The sequence below is a fragment of the Oncorhynchus clarkii genome, chromosome 4 (genome assembly GCF_045791955.1).
Source record: "Oncorhynchus clarkii lewisi isolate Uvic-CL-2024 chromosome 4, UVic_Ocla_1.0, whole genome shotgun sequence".
NCBI classification, from domain to species: Eukaryota; Metazoa; Chordata; class Actinopteri; order Salmoniformes; family Salmonidae; genus Oncorhynchus; species Oncorhynchus clarkii.
The window spans coordinates 68,330,477-68,353,966 of record NC_092150.1 but is presented as its reverse complement, the minus strand read 5'-3'; the positions used below and the strand labels follow the sequence as shown (position 1 = coordinate 68,353,966).

At 42.5% G+C, this 23,490-nt stretch overlaps 1 protein-coding gene across 1 annotated transcript in view; it reads left to right on the top strand.

Moving 5' to 3' along the window:
- LOC139407803 (protein cornichon homolog 3-like) overlaps positions 1-23,274 on the top strand; it is a 37,433-nt gene extending 14,159 nt beyond the window's left edge. The window contains exons 3-6 of the mRNA XM_071151665.1: positions 986-1,033; positions 17,038-17,150; positions 20,137-20,280; positions 22,679-23,274. Coding sequence (XP_071007766.1) covers positions 986-1,033; positions 17,038-17,150; positions 20,137-20,280; positions 22,679-22,706 — 333 coding nt within the window. The 3' untranslated portion in view covers positions 22,707-23,274. The remainder of the gene's footprint in view (positions 1-985; positions 1,034-17,037; positions 17,151-20,136; positions 20,281-22,678) is intronic.
- Positions 23,275-23,490: the final 216 nt, after the last annotated feature.

The following is a 23,490-nucleotide window of genomic DNA, read 5'->3' as shown; positions in this document are numbered from 1 at the left end:
AGTGAACATTTAAAGTGAATTTAAAACATCTCAATACACTTTGCACTTTTAAAATTGAATAACAGTATAGAAACAGGAGGTAATTTAAGAAACGTTCCACCGTCTTTACCCAAAACAATTTCAAGCAGGCTGAAGTGTAGATAATGTGTCCTATCGGATTTTGAGATGAGAGATAAAAATGGCAGAGACTAGCTGTCTGATGCTCAAATCAAGATGAGCCACCAGACTGCACATTTCCCCGACAGAGTGGGCCCGTAGAACCATTACAATGGTCTGAGTTCCAACGTATGCTGGGCTGGCTCTTCTACAGTAGTGTTACCTCAGATGACATTATTTAGAGGCGTACAGTGGGCCTCATGATGAATTATATCCATCAGAGGAGGTTATTCTGTAGTGGGGGGATTTTCAAAAATACTAATCAAATATGTATGTTTAGTCTTCATTAGTACAGCTTTTAGGGAATAATATTCAACTCCCCCCCCCCCCCCCCCCTCCCAAACCTTTTCACGAGCACCCCGCAGTGGAAGATAAGCCTGTTTGTACGCCATTCATATACCATTCATCCTCCAGATAGCACATCAACCAAGTCTCTGCTGGAGACTAAAATAGGAAACGTTTCTATGCAATCGCCATATGCCATGCTGCTCACATGCGCCATTCAATAAGTATTGCCCGCCTCCTCGGCTCGTCTGGCATTGTTTTTTCTAAATATGGCCCTTGATAGACAAGTGCTTTAAGCATTGCTGGGTTGGCTTGACAAAGCCCCAGCACCACACACAGACAGACACAGGAAAATGCAGCGTCTGCTTAGAGCTCAGCAGAGGTGGGGAGGAAGGAACCAGCCTCCTCCATGTCTCACTGTAGGCCTGCACAGTGCAAATCCAGTCTCACAGGCCAGTCAAATCATGCTACCTCTGTTGTGTTTCCATATGTATATTTAATGTAGGGATATAACTGTTTCCTGTTTCCTGTTTGGCCTCTTCAGAGAGAGCGACTCCGGAACATTGAGAGAATCTGCTGCCTGCTGAGAAAGGTAAATAGTTACTGAACACTGTCCTATTTAAAACACTTCCTTCATTACTTCATATGATTATGTCATTTAGCCTACATTTTAGAGCCACCAAAGTCTATATCTAGACTTTGCACAGGGGTGAGTACAGTGCTGTACTTACTGTATGTCAAAACATTCATATTCCTGTTTAGTCAACTGACATTATGAATGAGAAACATTTTTGGTGAAGATTAAAGCTTGCCCTTGCCTTCAGAAAGCTACCTTGTCTTTATAAAAAGACAGTGTGTGTCCAGTGCCTGTGGTCAGTGAGCCTGAGGTTACCGTCTGAGACTGAGAGACAAAAGGATTCTTTCAGCTCAGTCTCAGCGTGACATCTGTTTCAGTGGCCTGTGAGGCTTCACCCTACCTCTGCTCTCTCTCTCTCTCTCTCTGTGTGTGTGTGTGTGTGTGTGTGTGTGTGTGTGTGTGTGTGTGTGTGTGTGTGTGTGTGTGTGTGTGTGTGTGTGTGTGTGTGTGCGCCTTGGGCTGATGAAGTGGAGGCTGTTGTTGTTCTTTATCTCTGTTGTGGACACTGTGCCTGAGGCTCATCTGTCACCCCTGGAGACTACAGTGTGGAGCTACACCAACACTACATCAGAACAGTGGTTGACTCTTATTGTCCTACCCTGCCTGGAATCATAGAGCTCATTTGTGAGAGTTCATCGTTTCTAGAAGCTCTTCAGCACTGAATGGACAATGTTACTGAAGATATGGTTATTGTTTGCTCCCTGTATGTTCCAAATGTATTCCTTCAGCATTTGCCGATCTGAGCCATATTACATAAAATACTATATTGATCTTGTTTTTGATAGATTGTGGTGTTTATATGGGCTTGTTTTTGGCAGCAGGTGCTGTGCGTTGCGATACAGTCTCAGAGAAGCACTAGCTGGTGCCTTGGTTTGAGGGTGCGAAACAGCGGTGTTGTCACAGCAGCAGAACCAATCATAGAGTGCTGCTCATCTATCTTTCTCTTTTTATTTTGGTCTCATTCTCCCTCCCCAGTCCCCACACATCTCAGTGAGTACTGAAGTTGACTCACAGCAGCAAGGCTCTGGGACCTGCATCACCGCTTCGTCCTGATCCTAAAATACACAGGAGGACCGTTTTCTCTCTCCTCTTTCGTTGGAGGGAGATGAGCTAGAGAGAAGGAGAGAGTAATGGAGGTAGATGAGAGAAGGATATAGAGATGAAGAGAGGGGGGTAGAAAGAGAAAGGGAGAGAGGGAGATGAGGGAGAGCTGCTGCGCTCCGGTGATTCAACACCATCAGAGAGCCTGTATGGTGTTGAGTCATGGAGGATTCCACTCCCTCCCACAGCGCTTGGCTGGACCCATGCCATGCCACCATGTCTGACTGTACAGACGGCCTCCAGTCCTTCAGGCTGCGCTACCACAGACTGAACAGACGGCCTCCAGTCCTTCAGGCTGCGCTACCACAGACTGAACAGACAGCCTCCAGTCCTTCAGGCTGCGCTACCACAGACTGAACAGACGGCCTCCAGTCCTTCAGGCTGCGCTACCACAGACTGAACAGACAGCCTCCAGTCCTTCAGGCTGCGCTACCACAGACTGAACAGACAGCCTCCACTCCTTCAGGCTGCACTACCACAGACTGAACAGACAGCCTCCAGTCCTTCAGGCTGCGCTACCACAGACTGAACAGACAGCCTCCAGTCCTTCAGGCTGCACTACCACAGACTATTTAGCACAGCAAACTAGACTTCTCACAACACTTCAACAGGTTCTTTGGAAAATGGATGGGGAGTGTCATGTTGACCTACTGTTTTACTCCCAAGCAAAGTTCAGCTCATGGAGAGTTCTCAGAACACCTCGAATGTTGTTTCCCAATGTAAGGGGTTATAAAGTGATGAGGAGCATAATCCTTCTAATCTGTCCTACTATGTTACCAGAAGTTTAGCACATCAAGCTGTTCGCACTTCTCCTCTTATGCTGTTTCCTAATGTAATGGGGTAGAAAGTCATTGGTAGTGCCATTACTAGTCAAAGAAGCATATATCCTCTTTGTGTGTCTGCATGTTGCAGTTTGTGCTATTAATGGAGCAAGGTTGTACTGTATGTTGCACACAGATATGATGAAGAAATATTAATGTAAATCTATGACACAACCAAGGAAGAGAGGATTACCATGGATTACCATTAGAAAGTCTTGGTAGATAGCTGTGTTTGTGGATCTGTCTTCACGGGATATTGAAAATGGATTTTGAACTGTTAATACTAGACCTCTCTTACTTGACTGTACTATAGTCCTCTTGTGTTTCTAACAGGTCTCCCCAGTTCCCAGAGCCATATTATTACACTACAGTAGGACATGTAAAAATAAGTAAATACATTTTTTTTTAAACTCTTCCTCAAATCCTGCATGTGGAAATGCAGCATACTGACAGAACAAACAAATCCTTGTGAGCTCAGCACTGATAAGGAATAGGACTGAGTGTTTCCTCAACACCCTCCCTCTGTCCCTCGCCCAGGTGCATGAAATTGCGTACTTCTCCCCCGCCAGAATAATCAGAGCTTATGCAAAAGAACGGCTACTCTGATCCCAGGCAGTGGCAGAGAGGGAAATAACACTCAACTGGCGATTCACAGCCACCTTTAAGTAATTGAAATGAATAATAATCATGCCAGCGCATTGTGTTGGGCATTGGAAATGGAACCGGGATTTGAGGAGTACAGGACATAGGTGTTGGTGTTGTTTTCTTGCAACCCAGTGGATGAATGAGGTTTGCATTTATCTAAGAATTAATTTAATGAATTTAATACTGCACATTGAATCTTGGATCGATTCATTCATGTTTCCATTTAGTATTTCTCCACGTCATTCATTGATTTGGGTAACTTGTGTAGGTGTTACTCCTGTAGCCTCCAGTATTTTGATTGAGCCCCTGCTTTAGTGCTACTCTACTCCTCTGCTTTGATGCTCGGGCTGTTGAAGAATAGAAACGTCCCCAGCAGGAAGACTTCTCCAGCACTTACCATTACACCTCTGTCTCTGCTTCTTATCCCATGTTCAGTCCTCTTTTCCTCCCTAATGGAGTACGGTTCATGTCCTGGTCGCACAAAACCTCCTGGATGAAGAAGCCTTGTTTTTTTTATTTCTTCTCCAATGTGAGTGTCATGGTGAATCTCCCTCACACCCAATCAGTGCCCAGCGAGCGGAGGAGCACGGAACAGTCTCCGGTGGTTGCCGTAGCGCTGCGTGTTTATTCTTCAAACAAGGAGCTACTTTTGATGTTTAAGTACAAAGGTTCCTCCCCCCTAAAGGATTTTCAGTTAGTAGAGGAGTGGGGAGGCAGGGCGGGTTTGGCTTGACAGATGAGATGAGTGCTGCTAGATGGGAAAGAAGATGTTTACCAGGGTACAGACACAAGTGGCTTGTGGTGTAGTCAGATGATGTAGCTACAGAGGAGCTGCTGGTTTGACGAAGCTCCTGTAAGGACTGTTGATGTGGAGCAGGAAGTACAACATGGTACACTGCACTGAGGACCTGGGGCTATACTTACTGTGATTCAGGGCTTTCTTGTCACACTGGGACATTATGTGTGTTGTTTCAAGTGTATGATGTCCACACTGTTGCTGGTTTTCTCCTCACCTTCTATACGGTTGGATAGTGGGATGCATATTCATTCTCACTGTAACACATCAAATTGTATTTGTCACATTTTTTAAAACCTTTATTTAACTAGGCAAGTCAGTCAAGAACAAATTCTTATTTACAATGACGGCCTACCGGGGAACAGTTAGTTAGCAATTTATGTTATTCTTCAATAACTCAAACTCCAAAGCAAATCAGGGGGAGAAAAATAGTTTTTTTCAGAGAGGACAAATCAAGATGTTGTGCTGGGAGTCAGATGTTCAGTCTCCCCTGTCCTCAGCATTTCCCCCTCGAACCAAGGAACAGGATGCCCCACCCTAGCCTGGGGTTGACCAATCAGAAGTCCTTGCAGTACAACTTGGCCAATGGCCAAATAACAAGTATCCTGCTCCCCCTGCACACGTCTCTCTGAGTTCAGGAGTGACATTCCACAGATCCTAAACAGATGATGAACTGAAACCCAACTCCTATTTACAATTCGCTATTGACCATTAGTACTCTAGTTTTTAGTCCTCTCATCCTCTGCATTGTGTATCTTCGATATATTCCTACACTGCCTTGTTCAGGGTCAGAATGACAGATTTTTACCTTGTCAGCTTGGGGATTCAATCCAGCAAACTTTCAGTTACTGGCCCAACGCTCTAACCACTAGCTTACCTGCCGCCCCTGCGCCAAATACAGGTGTAGATCTTACAGTGAAATGCTTACTTACAAGCCCTTAACCAACAATGCAGTTTTAAGAAGGAAATAAGTGTTAAACATTGAATAAATAAAAATGTAAATGAAAAAATAAGAAAATAGAAAAATAACAAATAATTAAATAGCAACAATAAAATAACAGTATGAGGCTATATAAGGGGGTTCCAGGACAGAGTCAATATGCGGGGGCACAGGTTAGTCGTGGTAATTGAGGTAATATGTACATGTAGGTAGAGGTAAAGTGAATGCATAGATAATAAACAGAGAGTAGCAACAGCTTAAAAATGGGGGGGGGGGGGTGGCTGGAGTGTTGCAGCTGTAGAACTTTTTGAGGATCTGAGGACCCATGCCAAATATTTTCAGTCTCCTGAGGGGGAATAGGCATTGTCGTGTCCTCTTCACAAGTGTCTTGGAAAACGTGACAGTTCGTTGGTGATGTGGACACCAAGGAACTTGAAGCTCTCAACCTGCTCCACTACCGCCCCGTCGATGAGAATGGGGGTGTGCTCGGCCCTCCTTTTCCTCTAGCCAACGATCATCTCCTTCATATATATACAGTATATTAACATATTTGCCCAATTTGAGGTACTATAAAAAATGCATTACATTTTTTCTGTGCTCTGATTGAGAAAAATATTTTTTTGTAGAGGACCTCGGGCTGCATATATGCCACAGTATGCTTAGGATACTTCACTTACACTTACTTCACTTACTGATAGACAGTCACAGACATAGTTAGACAGAGCGAGACAGTCGTACTGGAAATCCCCCAAATCATCGGTTCAGACTGTTGAGCACATTAACTCACTTTGGTGGATATTGTGAACTGCATAAAATCAGTGCTCATCTCACTGTCATTTCTCTGTGCATGATTTGAATGAGCAGAGTGCATTTTCGCCTGAAATGACATACCCAAATCTAGCTGCCTGTAGCTCAGGCCATGAAGCAAGGATGTTCTCGCCTTGCCATGATTAAATGCAGTGATACGTGCTTTCAGCTTTGCACGAATGCTGCCATCAATCAACGGTTTCTGGTTAGGGAAGGTTTTAGTAGTCACAGTGGATACAACATCTCCTATACACTTCCTTATAAGCTCGCTCACCGAGTCAGCGTATACGTCAATGTTAATATCTGAGGCTACCCGGAAATATCCCAGTCCACGTGATCGAAGCAATCTTGAAGCGTTGAATCCGATGGGTCAGACCAGCATTGAATAGACCTAAGCATGGGCGCTTCCTGTTTTAGTTTCCGCCTATAGGAGGGGAGCAACAAGATGGAGTCATGGTCAGATTTGCCAAAAGGAGGGCGGGGAAGGGCCTTGAATGCATCGCGGAAGTTATAGTAGCAATGTTCATTTGTGTTACTCGATTGTGTACAGCAATTGACATGCTCATAGAATTTAGGTAGCCTTGTTCTCAAATTATCTTTGTTAAAATCCCCAGCTACAATAAATACAGCCTCAGGATATATGGTTTCCAGTTTGCACAAAGTCCAGTAGTTCCTTGATGACTGTCTTGGTATCCGCTTGCGAGAGGATATACACGGTTGTGACGATAACCAAGGAGAGTTCTCTTGGGAGATATTTGATTGAGAGGAATTCTAGGTCAGGTGAACAAAAATACTTGAGTTCCTGTATGTTGTTAAAATTACACCATGAGCTGTTAATCATGAAACATACACCCCCACCCTTCTTCTTACTGGAGAGATGATGCACTGAAGTCCCAGCTTGAGTCCCCAGCTAGCCATGTTTCCATGAAACAGAGTATGCTACAATCCCGGATATCTCGTTGGAAAGCAACTCTTGCCCTATCTGGGCAAGCTAAAGCCAACTTCATAAAATCACTAGTAGGTGGCCAGTAACTCAAATCAAATCAAATGTATTTATATAGCCCTTCTTAGATCAGCTGATATCTCAAAGTGCTGTACAGAAACCCAGCCTAAAACCCCAAACAGCAAGCAATGCAGGTGTAGAAGCATGTAGTATTACAGAGAAACAACAACAACAACAAAAATATATATATCTATATATATATTGTTTTTTTACAGGACACATCTGAGGGGGCACATGCCCCTGTGCCCCCTATGGGCATTACACCTCTGTTCCAACCATTGTCTTGATCAATATGATCCTCTAGTATAGTCTTCACATTATCAGTCTACACTTTTCCCATACTTTTTATGTCATTGTATCTTGTTCTACCTCTCTTTGTAGGCTATAAGAGTGAGTAAGGCATGTCTGAGCTTAGTGTTCATGATCCCATGACTCTTCCAGAAGAGGTGTGAGGAGCAGAGCAGGTCCCTGCATATTTCTGCTTTGTCCCTGGACACTAGACCAAAGGGGCTAGCAGCAGACATTTGCACTTCAGAGTGTTGATATATTCCTGATATATTCTAGGATGAAAGGTCTAGTAGCAGAATATTGCAGAGATACCAGTTGCCTACTTAATTGTCAAGTGCCATCTGAAGTCACGCTAGCTCATGCTATATAGACACAGAGTTTTGATTCTGTTTCATTCCTATTACTCTGGGGTATAGTGGTCATGGCTTTCACCGGAATGGATTGCAATAGAATTCTAAACCCAAGACATTTCGTACTGTAAAACAAGAGTGGTCAGCAGACTTTGATCTTCAGAACATGGACAATGTTTAACCTGATTAGAAACCGTTTTTCCTGATTTACTCTATCTTCAAGCATGTAAAATATGCGCTGAGGTGCTGAGTAGAAAAAATAAGTCAGACAAGACTTTGGAGTTACTGTATGATGGACTATCAAAGCAGCAACTCTGTATCTTTATAATGAAAATATACATTTCTGTGAAATCAGTTGGAAATGTATGTATGTGAAGAAATTCGGCTTGGCCCCTAAGACTCTCATGAACTTCTACAGATGCACCATTGAGAGCATCCTGTTGAGCTGTATCACCGCCTGGTACGGCAATTGTAAGATTCGCAACCGCAGGGCTCTCGAGAGGGTGGTGCGGCCAGCCCAGCGCATCATCGAGGGCACACTGCCTGCCCTCCAGGACATCTACAGCACCTGGTGTCGCAAGAAGGCCAAGAAGATCATCAAGGAACTCTGCATCAAAGCTGGGACTGAGAGACTGATAAAAAGCTTCTATCTCCAGGCTATCAGGCTGTTGAACAGTCACCACTAGCCTGCCTCCACCCAGTACCCTGCCCTGAACTATAGTCATTGTTACTAGCCGACTACCACCCAGTATTCTACCCAGCACCTTAGAGACTGCTGCCCTATGTACATAGAGTCATTGAACACTGCTCACTTTAATAATGTTAACATACAGTTTTACCACTTTATATGTACACTGAACAAAAATATAAATGCAACATGCAATAATTTCAAAGATTTTACTGAGTTACAGTTCATTTAAGGAAATCAGTCAATTGAAATAAATTAATTAGGCCCTAATCTATTGATTTCACATGACTGGGAATCTAGATATTCATCTGTTGGTCACAGATTCCTTAAAACAAGGTTATGGCGTGGATCAGAAAACCAGTCCGAATCTCCTGTGACCACCATTTGCCTTATGCAGCGCGACACATCTCCTTCGCATAGAGTTGATCGGGCTGTTGAATGTGGCCTGAGGAATGTTGTCCCACTCCTCTTCAATGGCTGGGCGAAGTTGCACATCGATCCAGAGCTTCCCAAACATACTAAATGTGTGACATGTCTGGTGAGTATGCAGGTCAAGGAAGAACTGGGGCATTTTCAGCTTCCAGGAATTGTGTACAGATCTTTGCAACATTATCATGCTGAAATAAGGGGCGATCGCAGCTGATGAATGGCATAAAAATGGGCCTAAAAATCTCGTCATAGTATATCTGTCTATTAAAATTGCCATCGATAAAATGCAATTGTGTTCATTGTCTGTAGCTTATACCTGTCCATACCATTACCCCACTGCCACCATGGGGCACTCTGATCACAACGTTGACATCAGCAAACCGCTCGCCCACACAACGCCATACACATGGTCTGCGGTTGTGAGGCCAGTTGGACGTACTGCCAAATTCTCTAAAACAACATTGGAGGCAGCTTATGGTAGAGAAATTAACATTCAACTATCTGGCAACAGCTCTGGTGGACATCCCTGTAGTCAGCATGCCATTGCACTCTACCTCAAAACTTGAGACATCTGTGGCATTGTTTTGTGTGACAAAACTGCACATTTTAGAGTGGCCTTTTATTGTCCTCAGCACAAGGTGCACCTGTGTAATGAGCATGCTGTTTAATCAGCTTCTTGATAAGCCACACCTGTCAGGTGGATGGATTATCTTGGCAAATGATAAATGCTCACTAACAGGGATGTAAACACATTTGTGCACAACATTTGAGAGAAATAAGCTTTTTGTGCGTATGGAACATTTCTGGGATCTTTTATTTCAGCTCAAGAAACATGGGACCAACACTTTACATTCCAAGTTTATATTTTTGTTCAGTATACTATATTCTAGTCATGGCTCATCCTTTTTAACTACTGCTATTCACTCTTTTTCTATTCACATACTGTCCATAATGTCTATACACACCACTCACATACATATACTGTATATTATTTATATACCAGACTAATTTCTTGCAAATGTATCAATTTTGCTATGAGGTTTTGGGCTCTGTATTTATTTATCATAGCTCATTCTAATATTTCTACTAGGCTGTTTATACACACCGTATATTCATTTATATACAGTACTGGATTCTTGGCATAGTTCACTCTAGTATATCTACTGCTGTACATACCCTTCCTAGTATATCTGGTGTAAATTCGTATAGATACATATAGATTGCATTTGCATTACTGTTACACTGTTATTTGGGTTGCTATTGGATTCGTTTAGAAATGTTTTTGATTTCTTGTTATGCTTTCTGTTTTTTTTTATATTTTAAAAGGTATTATTTGTGTACCTGTTTGACATTTTACTGCAGTCTTAGGAGCTGGTAACATACATAACGTCTGCTAAACTGTGTAGGTGACCAATAAACTTTGATTTGATTTGACGTGTATGCACGTGTACACTAATGTTCTACAGAAGCGTTTCAGTCTAGCCTTTGTGGCCAACTTTTCATCTACCCGCAAAATTTGACAAACTAAATGTACTATGGCTTGATCTGCTCCCAGGTCTCAGAGGAATACGTATCTTTTAAAGAGAAAATATGTATAATTATTTGCCGCACTTAATTACCGTTGCTGTTGTAAGGGGAGAGACAGTAATTGGAGAGTAGGAGCTCTTTTGATCTCTGGCGACAGCAGAAGACACTTTCTGCTGCTTAAATGAGAGCTATATCCAGGTTAGTCATGAACGCAAAGGAGCTAGGAAGAACAATATTTCATACATGATTGTATATCTGTTACCAGATGACCTTTAGTTAGTTTCAACCCCTTTTCTACATCAAGTTACCAAGAGGAATTGATTGTATTCATTCCATAATGAACATACTGCTACTGTATAATTATGAACATGAATACTGAATAAAGGACCTCACACTGTCATGGCCCTTGACACGAGATGAGTTTGCTGGGTTTTGTCTTTGGCCTCAGTTAGTAAACCCTGTTTCTTCCCTTTCATGTTTGGTCTGTTTTTAGCCTTTCTCTCTCAGCTATGATAGCAGTTCAAACCCAGGCAGGATTTTAGGAGCAGAAGGGGTATGATCTCTGAAAATGAAACTTCTTAGTCTAAAACTTATTTTTGAACCGTATGATCCTCTGGTTCCGTTGTACTGGGAGCGTACTGAAGGCTACATCATAAGGGGTCCTGGTTCTGTTGAGGGACGTATAATCACCGTTAAGTGGTGTTAATTGGCTGTTGCAAGCGACCCGCCGTCGAGTGGCATGAAGATAACTCCACAGCCTAATAACTTCACAGTCAGCAAGCAGAGAATGAGTGAAGGACTGTCAAGGAGAGGGAGAAGAGGATGAGAGTGGAGTAGAGGAGAGTGGGTGCTAGCTCTGTAGATCGCCTGAGTGGAGTAGAGGACCAGCAGTCGGTCCACAGCAGCAGCAGCAGCCCTCTCTCATTAACTGTGTGCTGTAGAGAGCCTGCCTCCCCGTGTTGCTCTGCTCTCCCTCCCAGGGGGGCGCCTCAAAAGTCACACTCGAAAAGGACTCTGGCCTCTTGAACTGTGGCTGAATGGGGCCCTCGCAGACATCAGCTCGAATTGGCCAACAGGTTAAACCCTGCTTTGCCACTGTCTGGGGCTGTGGAGTGGATTGGCTCTGGCTTGCAGCAGTGGCTGTTATTGGAATATTGGCTTGGCATGTTAGAGGGAAATGTGGGTGTTTGTATTGCATTAGAATGAATGAGATGGAATTAAAGATAATATGTAGTGTGAGGTGTATGTGTAAATGTAAATGTAAAGAGTGATCTTTGGAAGAAAGAAAAACGTTGCAGTAGCTCTGCAGCAGACATACAATAGGTGTTGTCACCTTCTGGGGTTCCTCTCCTTTTTGTAGTAAAGATAGAGAGAGAGAGATGCACAAACGGCCTCAGTTAGTTCTTACTTCTTACAGATAGCTACAAGTTGACTTCTCATCGAGGAGTCGAGTCGTGGAGATATCAGAATATGTATGTGCCCCGGGGTGGTCAGATGTGGAAGACAGAGAGAGAGCCCTGATCCTAGCCTCGCTCGTCCCAGATGAGCCCTGAGCTCCACACAGCTGGATCAACCCTATACCCTCTATATTCAGAACCGCATTCCTTTAAAGCTTAGAGAGGATCTCGTGTTAAATACTGTTGAAGTAATATGGCTACAGGTTCATCTGCCTCACCTAAAGCCCATTCTGGTGGGAAGCTGCTATAGACCACCAAGTGCTAACAGTCAATATCTGGATAATGTGTCGTGGAAATTCTTACACAGGGACACTCGATGTCAATCCTAAATGAATCATTGTTTATTGTCAGCATGCTGGAGAGGCTCCAACTAACTTGATGCACCATCGTGAACGTCTGTCAGGAGCTCTCACTGGGCAGTCCCGTTTTGCCCCCCCCCCCCCCAAATTATGAAAGACAAGCAGAGTAGTTTTGAATTCCGTAAAGTGAGTGTGAGGAAGTGAAAAAAATGATTGTTATCTATCAACAATGACAAGCCACCAGGGTCTGACAACCTGGTTGGAAAATTACTGAAGGTAATAGAGTACGATATTGCCACTCCTACTTGCCATATTTCAATGACCTTTTACTAGGGCTGTTACTAGGGCTGTTACTAGGGCTGTTACTAGGACTGTTACTAGGGCTGTTACTAGGGCTGTTACCAGGGCTGTTACTAGGGCTGTTACTAGGGCTGTTACTAGGGCTGTTACTAGGGCTGTTACTAGGGCTGTTACTAGGACTGTTACTAGGGCTGTTACTAGGACTGTTACTAGGGCTGTTACTAGGGCTGTTACTAGGGCTGTGGCTGTCACAACATTCTGTCAGCCAGTCTCACGGTAATTGACCGTTAATTAACATCAACACATTTAGCATCTCCTGGCTTCCATAAGTGCTGACCTTTGGAACATCTACATATTAAAAAGTCTAATAAATCCATGTAATTTAGCCTACATCTTCACAATAAATCCATCATTTAATTTAGACAGATCTAAAGAAACATGATATGAAGAAAATGTAGTCTGTTTCAGAAGAACAGAATAGCATACCCTGAGTTGTCCTTATGTGAGGCCCTGATCTGGCTATGCCATATGGCTGTGGACTACACTAGTTCATTTAGCAGACAAGATTTGCTTAGAATTCCGTGGCATTATTTCATAGTATGAAGAATACAATTGAACAAAGCTAAACAAAATAGAAAGGATCTTTTCTCCGAAGGATTTGAGAAAGTGCGCACATGCAGCTATTCTGTGTTGAGCAGTCAACAAAGAAATGGGAATTCCTATATGCTTAATTTAGAGTTATTAATGTAACATTAGTTGTTCTACAAACATTGAGCTATATCTTTTGATTTTGATTGATTAATACATTTATAAGGCTGCGTGATGCGACTCTAATGATGATTTGAAAAAAGTCGCTTGAAAGGCATGAGCGCTGCTTTATTTTTTGTGCAGGCTGTACACACTACACCAGTCACATTCACAATTTGACCAGCACTTGATAATGCCTAGAATTTCTCAGCAGCATCCCCTTTGTGTGGCCATAATGCACCCTAAACAAATCCATGCCTTTTGTGGCCAGTGGTCTACAGGCTACAAGTGAAGACAGACACATCGGGGACACAACCGAACATGTCCTTATTCAATTCCGAGGTGCATATTGAAGATATTGGAAAAACTGTCCACATTTACTTTTCGTCAGCCAACAAGATGAGTTGGCATAACAAACAGCAAAAGCACTAGCCTATGTCAATCTATTATCACCCAGAGTACAAAAGTCAACCTATTATATTCTGTGCGAGAAATAAATATTCCAAAAATAGTCTGGGACAGTTGTGGGATGCGATAGATCCCAAATTAATACAACCACTAGCATCAAAAAACATGTTTTATGCAATGTGTCTGACGCAACAGATTGGAACGTTTAGCTTAAAATGTTGATAAACTATTAGGCTATTTCTTCATATTATAAGCGCAGCAATGAGCACGTGGTAGTAGCCTTTAAGCGTGAATGTTCCATTAGCGGAAAATACCATTATCAAAGTGACTGCAAATGCAATTATGCATGTAATGCTTTTATTATAAAGGTGTTTTTTAATGGAAAAAATATTATTCCCCAAACTTGAAACTCAAGCGCTTCTAGGCAGAGTTGCAAAGAAAAAGCCACCTCTCAGACTGACCAATAAAAAGAAAAGATTAAGATGGGCAAAAGAACACTGACACTGGACAGAGATATGGCTTTTTCTTTGCAACTCTGCCTAGAAGGCCAGCATCCCGGAGACGCCTCTTCACTGTTGACATTGAGACTGGTGGTTTGCGGGTACTATTAAATGAAACTGCCAGTTGAGGACTTGTCTGTTCCTCAAACTAGACACTTGTCCTCTTGCTCAGTTGTGCACCGGGGCTATTCTGGTTAGTGCCAGTTTGCACAGGTCTGTGAAGGGAGTAGTACACAGTTTCTTGGCAATTTCTCGCATGCAATAGCCTTCATTTCTCAGAACAAGAATAGACTGACGAGTTTCAGAAGAAAGTTATTTGTTTCTGGCCATTTTCAGCCTGTAATCGAACCCACAATTGCTGATGCTCCAGATTCTCAACTAGTCTAAAGAAGGCCAGTATTATTGCTTCTTTAATCAGAATAACAGCTGTGCTAACATAATTGCAAAAGGGTTTTCTAATGATCAAGTAGCCTTTTAAAATGATAAACTTCGATTAGCTAACACAACGAGCCGCTGGAACACAGGAGTGATGGTTGCTGATAATGGGCCTCTGTACACCTATGTAGATATTCCATTAAAATCAGCCGTTTCTAGCTACAAATAGTCATTTACAACATTAACAATGTCTACACTGTATTTCTGATGTAATGTATGTTATTTTAATGGACAACATTTTTACCTTTCTTTCAAAAACAAGGACATTTCAAACTTTTTAACAGTAGTGTACATTGTAATATTGTTGTATGGTGGTATCATACATTTTGTATTGTAGATATGTAGTGGTGTAATAATGTTGTTTGATGTACTGTTTTATATTTTGTATTTTATAAGTAACATAAGTGCCTTAATGTGTTTGGACCCACGAAGAGTAGCTGCTGCGTTGGCAACAGCCAATGGGGATCCCTAATAAATGCATATACAGTTCATCAGTGTTGTTACTCTCACCTCGTTGTTACTGTAGGACTACAGTAATGTGTTTATGTGTTCATAATGTATTTTGTGTTGAAGGTTCAATTCCGTTATGCCTGGTACATTAGCATGGGAGCGGTTCATAATGTTTGTCTGCGTTCAGCAGGAGTTTAGCCAGCAACAGCGAGGGTAGGGACTTGATGGATGGGGGCTGAGAATTAGCGGGGGTAATGAAAAGGTTAGCGTGATTATTTGTGTTTTAATGAGCGTGGCGGCGTGTCGTGTGTGTGTGTGTGTGTGTGTGTGTGTGTGTGTGTGTGTGTGTGTGTGTGTGTGTGTGTGTGTGTGTGTGTGTGTGTGTGTGTGTGTGTGTGTGTGTGTGTGTGTGTGTGTGCGTGTGTGTGTGTGTGTATATATAGTTCTGTTTGAGGAGCAGTTACTCCATCACCTGCTGTTGAAGAGCTCCTCCTCTGTGCTCCAATATATTTTTATGTTATTAGGAAGTACTGTATGTAGTGCTGTGAATGATGTAGTCCAGGTGTTTCAGACAGGGCTCCAGTTGTGCCTTGTAGTGTGTTAAATATTCATGAACTTCTGAAGGGCTTCGAGAATAGCATTAAGCATAGATACAGTTGAAGTCGGAAGTTTACATACACCTTAGCCAAATACATTTAAACTCAGTTTTTCACAGTACCTGACATTTAATCCTAGTAAAAATTCCCTGTCTTAGGTCAGTTAGGATCACCACTTTATTTTAAGAATGTGAAATGTCAGAATAATAGCAGAGAGAATGATTCATTTCAGCTTTTATTTCTTTCATCACATTCCCAGTGGGTCAGAAGTTTACATACACTCAATTAGTATTTGGTAGCATTGCCTTTAACTTAGGTCAAACGTTTTGGGTAGCCTTCCACAAGCTTCCCACAATACGTTAGGTGAATTTTGGCCCATTCCTCCTGACAGAGCTGGTGTAATTGAGTCAGGTTTGTAGGCCTCCTTGCTCGAACACAATTTTTCAGTTCTGCCCACACATTTTGCGTGATTCATGTCATAATCATACCCACAAAGTTCTTTAAATCTCTTCAGAGCAGACTCAATTTAAACCACAGCTTTAATTTTTGACTTGCAAATTTCTTTGGGAAGGCTCCGAGCTGCTTCCAAAATCTTAATTTCACACAGCGTTAATTTCACCACATGAAAGATGAGGCTCGGCTCGGCGCTGGCTCTTTGGGGAGCGAGATGCTGTATGTGGTGTTGCTAGCGCTAATGACTACTCTGTAATATCGGTGCTCACTCTTTGCCAGACTCTAACCATGTTTGGAGCTCTGCTCTAATGACTATCTGCTGCTGTTGGATTCATTCATGTGACTGATGGAGGTTTGCCATCTTGTGTTTAACCACACTCACTAATCTTCTCTGCTATCTAAAATACAACATTTGGTCTTACTGAGCAATACATGATGTAGCTTATGTTGAAGGTTTCAAAACCCTGATGATGAGGTTGCTGTGTCACATCTTGCCATTTTGAATACATTTGATAAAACCTAGGTACAGTAATGCTTAGACACACGACATGGCACAATAACAATTAAGTTTAGGATAATTGCCAATGTATTGACATAAGTCATTATCCATGCTAGCCAGTTGCTCCATAACCTCATGAAGCCTTGCGTGTAATTGTCTCAAGCTATCTATGATTGCCGATGAGATAGTGTCTTTCAAAAGCTGTAGAAGCCTGGCTAGCACGCAAGGTTACCGTAACGATGACCCCTTGTCTATAATGGATTATTGTGTATGTTTAATGTCAAATGGTGATGAATAATCTGTGAATGAGGAGATGTAAAATTACCTCTCTCAAGAGCATTTCTCTTTCGACCCCCCTCTTCTCCCTCCCTTTCTCTCGCCCGCCCCACTCCCCCTACTCCCTCATTCTCTCCCTGCCAGTTGGTGCTTCCAGAGTACTCTATCCATGGGCTGTTCTGTATCATGTTCCTGTGTGCCCAGGAGTGGCTGACAGTAGGCCTCAACATCCCCCTCCTCTTCTACAACACATGGAGGTAACTATCGAAGCTGGACCAGTCTACGTTGTGTTTCTCTCATTTGTAAGATATCATGAATTCAGTGTGGTGCCCAGAAGATAAGCACTGATATTGAAATATTCACGAGACATTCATAGACAAAGGCCAACGTAAAACATGGACATAAATTTGACTGACAAAGTAGAGTTTAGTGGAGTCTGCCGTCACTGTAAATATGAACAGATTGTTTTGTCTCTGCGCAACAAAGGGACAAACAGTCTTTCAATACCTTGCGTTTTGTTAGAAATCCTTTGTAAAAATCTATAGAGCTTTTCAAAAGTTACCGCAATAAAGAAAAATATTGTATCTTTTAAATGAATTGAACACTTCAATAAGTTGAAATTGTAATTTGACAGACAGGCTGTATGTGACTTTGGTAATGATTATCTGATATCTGTAACGATTGTCTGTGGTGGAAGAAGGTGAGGACCAAAGCGCAGCGTGGTAAGTGTTCATGTTTTTTAATAAAGTAATGAACAATGAACAAAACAATAAACGTGAAGAAATCAAACCGAAACAGTCCCGTGTGGCACCAACACTACCAATCAGTGGCAACGATTGACAGCTGCCTCTGATTGAGAACCATACCAGGCCGAACACAGCAATCCCAAATCAATAGAAAAAAGAACATAGACAACCCACCCAACTCATGCCCTGACCATACTAAAACATAGACATAATAAAATAACTACGATCAGAACGTGACAATATCACACCCTGAAAATGGGTCACCTGTCACGGCTCCCTCCCATTAACACGTTATATTCTTTTTTTCTTTTGGCTTGTTCTTGTTTCGTTATTTGATGTGAATCACTTGCAGAACTCTGTGATTGTTTTGCTCAGCCGGTTGAAGTTACGCAGCAGTGCTCTCTGACTCATTAATTGCAGACTGCCAGATGCCCAGTGGCTACAGATGCTGTTCTCTCTGCACAGCTGAGAGGAGACAGGGAGAGATGGAAAGAGAGAGAGAGAGAGAGCGCAAGAGCGAGAGAAAGAGAAAGAAATAAAGAAAGAAAAGAGTGAACGAAAGAGAGGTGGAGATATGAGGGTGGGAGACGCACAGCAGCTATAGATCTGTCCGTCTGATTTCCTTCCCAGTGAGTACAGCTGATGCCTAATGTCTTCAGCTCGTCCCCCTCCTTCTTTATCAGCCCCCACATGCAGCAGGGGCTCAGTGACACACAGCCACATCAACAGGGGAAATTTTTAGATTTAGGTTTAGCAGCAGCAACACAGTGGAACAGAGCATCACTATCTGTGTAAAGCAGACACATACTGTTTATTATTATTATTTATTTCACCTTTATTTAACCAGGTAGACTAGTTGAGAACAAGTTCTCATTTACAACTGCGACCTGGCCAAGATAAAGCAAAGCAGTGTGACACAAACAACAACACAGAGTACAAACGTACAGTCAATAACACAATATAAAAGTCTATATACAGTGTGTGCAAATGAGGTAAGATTAGGGAGGTAAGGCAATAAATAGGCCATAGTGGTGAAATAATTACAATTTAGCAGTTAAACACTAGAGTGATAGATGTGCAAGTAGAGATATTGGGGTGAAAAGGAGAAGTAAAAAAAATAACAATATGGGGATGAGGTAGTTGGGTGGGCTATTTACAGATGGGCAATGTACAGGTGCAATGATCTGTAAGCTGCTCTGACAACTGATGCTTAAAGTTAGTGAGGGAGATATGTGTCTCCAGCTTCAGTGATTTTTGCAATTTATTCCAGTTATAGGCAGCAGAGAACTGGAAGGAAACGCGGCCAAAGTAGGAATTGGCTTTGGGGATGACCAGTGAAATATACCTGCTGGAGCTCGTGCTATGGGGGTTGCAACAATTGCAGCGGATCATTTTAGAAAGAGAGGGTCCAGATTGACTAGCCCAGGTGATTTGTAGGGGTCCAGATTTGTAGGGGTCCAGTTTTTGCAGCTCTATTAGAACATCAGCTATCTGGATTTGGGTACTGCAGATGAAAAGCGGTGTCTACATTTCTGTGAAAAATGTCTCAGTTTAAGGCCAATTCCATATAGCCTCATCATAGGAGGACCATTACGCATTCCAAAAAGTGTGGTTGGCTTCCAATGCCTCCAAAATGTGCCAGTGAAACTAATGCCTCTGGCTCTTAGTGCCCAGCAGAGCACCTCACTAGTCAGACTGAGCTAGTGCAGCCATCTCCAGTCTCTGCTACCTGGAGGGTAATGCCGCTGGGTCCACTGGAAGCGCACTGCTAAAGTAGAAGGGATCCCTCTGTCTCTCTGTGTTGAGACTGAACTCACCCTGGTAGCAGACACAGACATAGACAGCTGCCCCCCTGTCCCCACTATGCCCCCACCATTTCCCCCTCACTGTCTCTCTCTATCAACCTCCACCTGGGTCCCTCTCTCTGTGCCTGTAGTGGAGCTGAGGTTACAGACAGCCCCCCCCCCCCCCCCCCCCCCGATGGGAGAGGTACAGATGTGTTAATGGAATGGGCAGAATGGTTGTGATTCTGGAATGTTTATTATTGACTAATCTTTATTTTACCAGGTACATTAAGCTGACTGAAAACACATTCTCACGCACATTCTCATTTATACTGTAGCAATCTTGTTCTCATGAATTTCAAAAACCCTGTCATCATTTCTTTAAGTCTGTCTATAGTACAAATGACTTATAAACCATTATTGAATAGTTTGTTGCCCATTAGCAAACTATTGGTAAATCATTATAAACCATCTGTTCATGTATCTATTTACATAAGTAAATACATGGACCTATGTTCATAAACCATGCATTACAACTACTACTACTACCTGTAGTCATGCACAACATAATCATACTAATCATGAACAGTCAGATGTTTCATGTAAAGAGGGTGTCCCCCCTACTCATCCTCCATCTCTCCATTCTTCCTTTCATCTTCCCTTCTGTCTCTACGGGTCAACTACCCCTCGTGTGTCGTGTCCCTATTCGGTAGGTACTTCCACAGCCCCACAGACACTAAGGAGCTCCTCTACGACCCAGCCTCGGTCATGAATGGGGACACACTCAAGTTCTGCCAAAAAGAGGCCTGGTGCAAGATGTCCTTCTTCGTCCTCTCCTTCTTCTACTATCTCTACTGGTGAGTGACAAAGACACTTTCCACTGTGTTTTTTGGTAAGGTGTTAAGATGCAGACAACGATCATCTTTCACCTCAAAGTGACTAACTACAGTATAGTTGTTACTCCTTTTCAGGGCATGTATACATGCTTTTCAGACATGTATACATGCTGTATTGGCTGTTTAAAGTTTAAAGATCCCAAGTGTAGATTTCTACTGGGCCTCAACCAGCATCTGAATTCACAAGGACATTATGTCCTTGCAGTATTCCATGCAGCCAGCAGTGAGCCTCCTAGATAGATACCTGTTCTTTTTCACAGGTATCTAGGAGGCTCAGTTCTTATTGATGTTTACATAGCCATGCAGTACATTACATAGTATATCCTCCAGTCACAATGTATTGGCCCTGCAGCCCAGGGGCAGGGGTAAATTGTCTTTTCAGTTTAGCCAATTCAGGTTCTGGTTGGGACATTTTCAATTCCTGAACTAAAACTTTTAAACAATCACTTATATTGACTAAATCTAAATGGAATTGACCCTACAGCCCCTGGTAGTAGTAACATCTCACCAGAGGCACAGTGAATTTGTAATTGACCAGTCGGAAGTGGTGAATGTGGTCATTTGACTCTCTTCCCCTCGGCTGTAGCGTGTACTGGACCTGACCTGCCATTTGGTGCTCCGCTGTCCTTCTACTAGTGAGTCTCTCTTCAGTGGGTTTGTCACCTTGTGATTCTGACCCCCTCACTGACCTACTGACCCCTGCACACACTCTTTCTCTCTCTCTTTTTCCCCCCTCAGCGATACTGTAGCACTGATGCACAACCTTGCCTGGATAATGAGCCTCCTAAAGGAGATCATCTTTAACCCCTAACCTCTGACCTACATTACTCCCGCCCCCCTGACCTGCTGGTGTTTGTCACAGGGGAGACGGTCACTCTAGTGGAGTCTAATATGGAATATAACATAGCAATATAATAATATGGAGTCCTCCATTGTTTAACCTTGAAGAGATGTGTGATTTTTCCTAATGTTTAATCACTGCTAGGGATGTTATGTTACGTTACTGTATATGAATGCTTCCCTCTTTGTCTACTACTGTAATACTGCTCCAAAGCCTACCCGTTCTCACTCACATCTCCACTTGTCTTTGGCATGATCTCTAAACTTTTCCTTACATACATACACACTTACAAACAAATGCAGAGGCACACACTCACACACGCACACACACACACACACGCACACACACACACACACACACACACACACACACACACACACACACACACACACACACACACACACACACACACACACACACACACACACACACTGCCTGAAACTATCAAGCATCAGCTGCGTAATGCTCTCTCACTCACAGATTGATGGGAAATCAAAGATTGACTCTGGAGGCATAACCCTCTCAATTACAATGGCCAGGTTTGCCTCGGCTCATTAGCCTAACATCCGTTTAAATATAAGGGAACAAGAAATGACTATGTTGCTTTGATAAGGAAGCCGAGCTCAATATACAAGTTTATTAGCTCAGTGAGGAATGTGCTGTATTCGCCTATGAAAGCCAAACTACTGGGGGAATTAAAACAACCTCAATGACATTCAGACAGATGACAAGGTGATCATGCTTAGTTTAAGCACTAAATGTGCTGTTGTAGTAAAGTTAGCTAGGAGGCTATCTTATTTTCAAAGACGTTTATTCGTTTACCTGATGCTAAGAACAAATGTTAGGTGTTGGCCTCTTGGAAACCTTCGCTCGTCTGACCAGTTCACAAGATGTTGTTATGCTAACATGAATCATGGTTTGTAAAGAACAAAACTGTCCTCATTTGAATAAACCATCAGATTGTGTATTTCATGAGAAGTGTTGTGTGTGCTAGGACATACAGTAGCCCTACCTCTTATTTCGAGGCCAGTTCGTCAAATAAATATTTCATATTTACGTTTGATTTATCGATAAGATTACTCAAGCAGAACTTGACCGCAGCCTGACATATATTTCTTGCTTATTTAGTTGCTTGTGTTTTAAACAGGCAAAACGTTTATCCTTTCTAGTTGAAAAGCCCATATGCACAACGTTAAAGAGCTATTTTAATTGCAACTTCAAATAAACAAACACAAACAAAGTCTCAGTGAATCTGGCAGCCACCCAGACACCCAGCCTGAACACATCAACCACTACTAAACCAAGCATGGATTTATCAGACGTTTCTTAAACACTTTAACACAACGCTTGAATGCTCCTTTCTTGAATGCGTATTAATTCCAGTGGACCAGTTTATAATCGAATAGTTTTTGTCAATGTTGTTTGTAGTTGTTGTTGTTTCTTTTCTGTTTGGTCCAATCATGTAGTCTGAGTCATTGATTTGTTATCTTGTGTTTTTCCTCCTCTCTTGTCTTCCAGTATGGTCTACTCTTTGGTAACCTCATAACAGCAGAACTCTCTGTATTTGAGCCATCCTCCGGATATCAGAGACTGATTTCTGGAATATGAGTTAGCTAGCGCAAACAACAACTTTGGAGCAAAAAAGAGCACTTTGTGTCACAGCTTTTCTGTTTCATGAGAAGAAGGACAGTTGTTGAGTCTGGGCTGTGCTGGTCTGGTCTGGGGGGAAAGGAAGGGTTTCAGCACCAGTCCCCATCGTCTCCTCATGTAACGAGACCTTACAGTACTGTTTACAGTGCTCTGTAGGTCAACAGCCCATGATGAGTCACAGCGACCACCATATCTACTTTTGTCTGTCACTGCCTGGCCAATGTTTGTACTCACAGCCTGTCCTGGAGAAGTACAGTAGCACCACCACTACCATAGTAGGACACAGTAGTGTTTTTTTTTTTTTTTAGGGGGTGGATCCGTTTTAATATTGCAGATAGATTGTGGCTTTAATCAATGTAATTGTCTGCGTCGTTGCCAATATCTCATATATTTTTGGGGGATAATATGTATTTTTGGGGGTTAATATTTATACAGTTCCAGTCAAACGTTGGGACACACCTACTCATTCAAGGGTATTTATTTATTTGTACAATGTTCTACATTGTATCATAATAGTGAAGACATCAAAACGATGAAATAACACATATAGAGTCAGTCATGTAGTAAACAAAAAAGTGTTCATCAAAATAGCTACCCTTTGCCTTGATGACAAATTTGCACACTCTTGACATTCTCTCAGCCAGCTTCATGAGGTAGTCATCTGGAATGCATTTCAATTA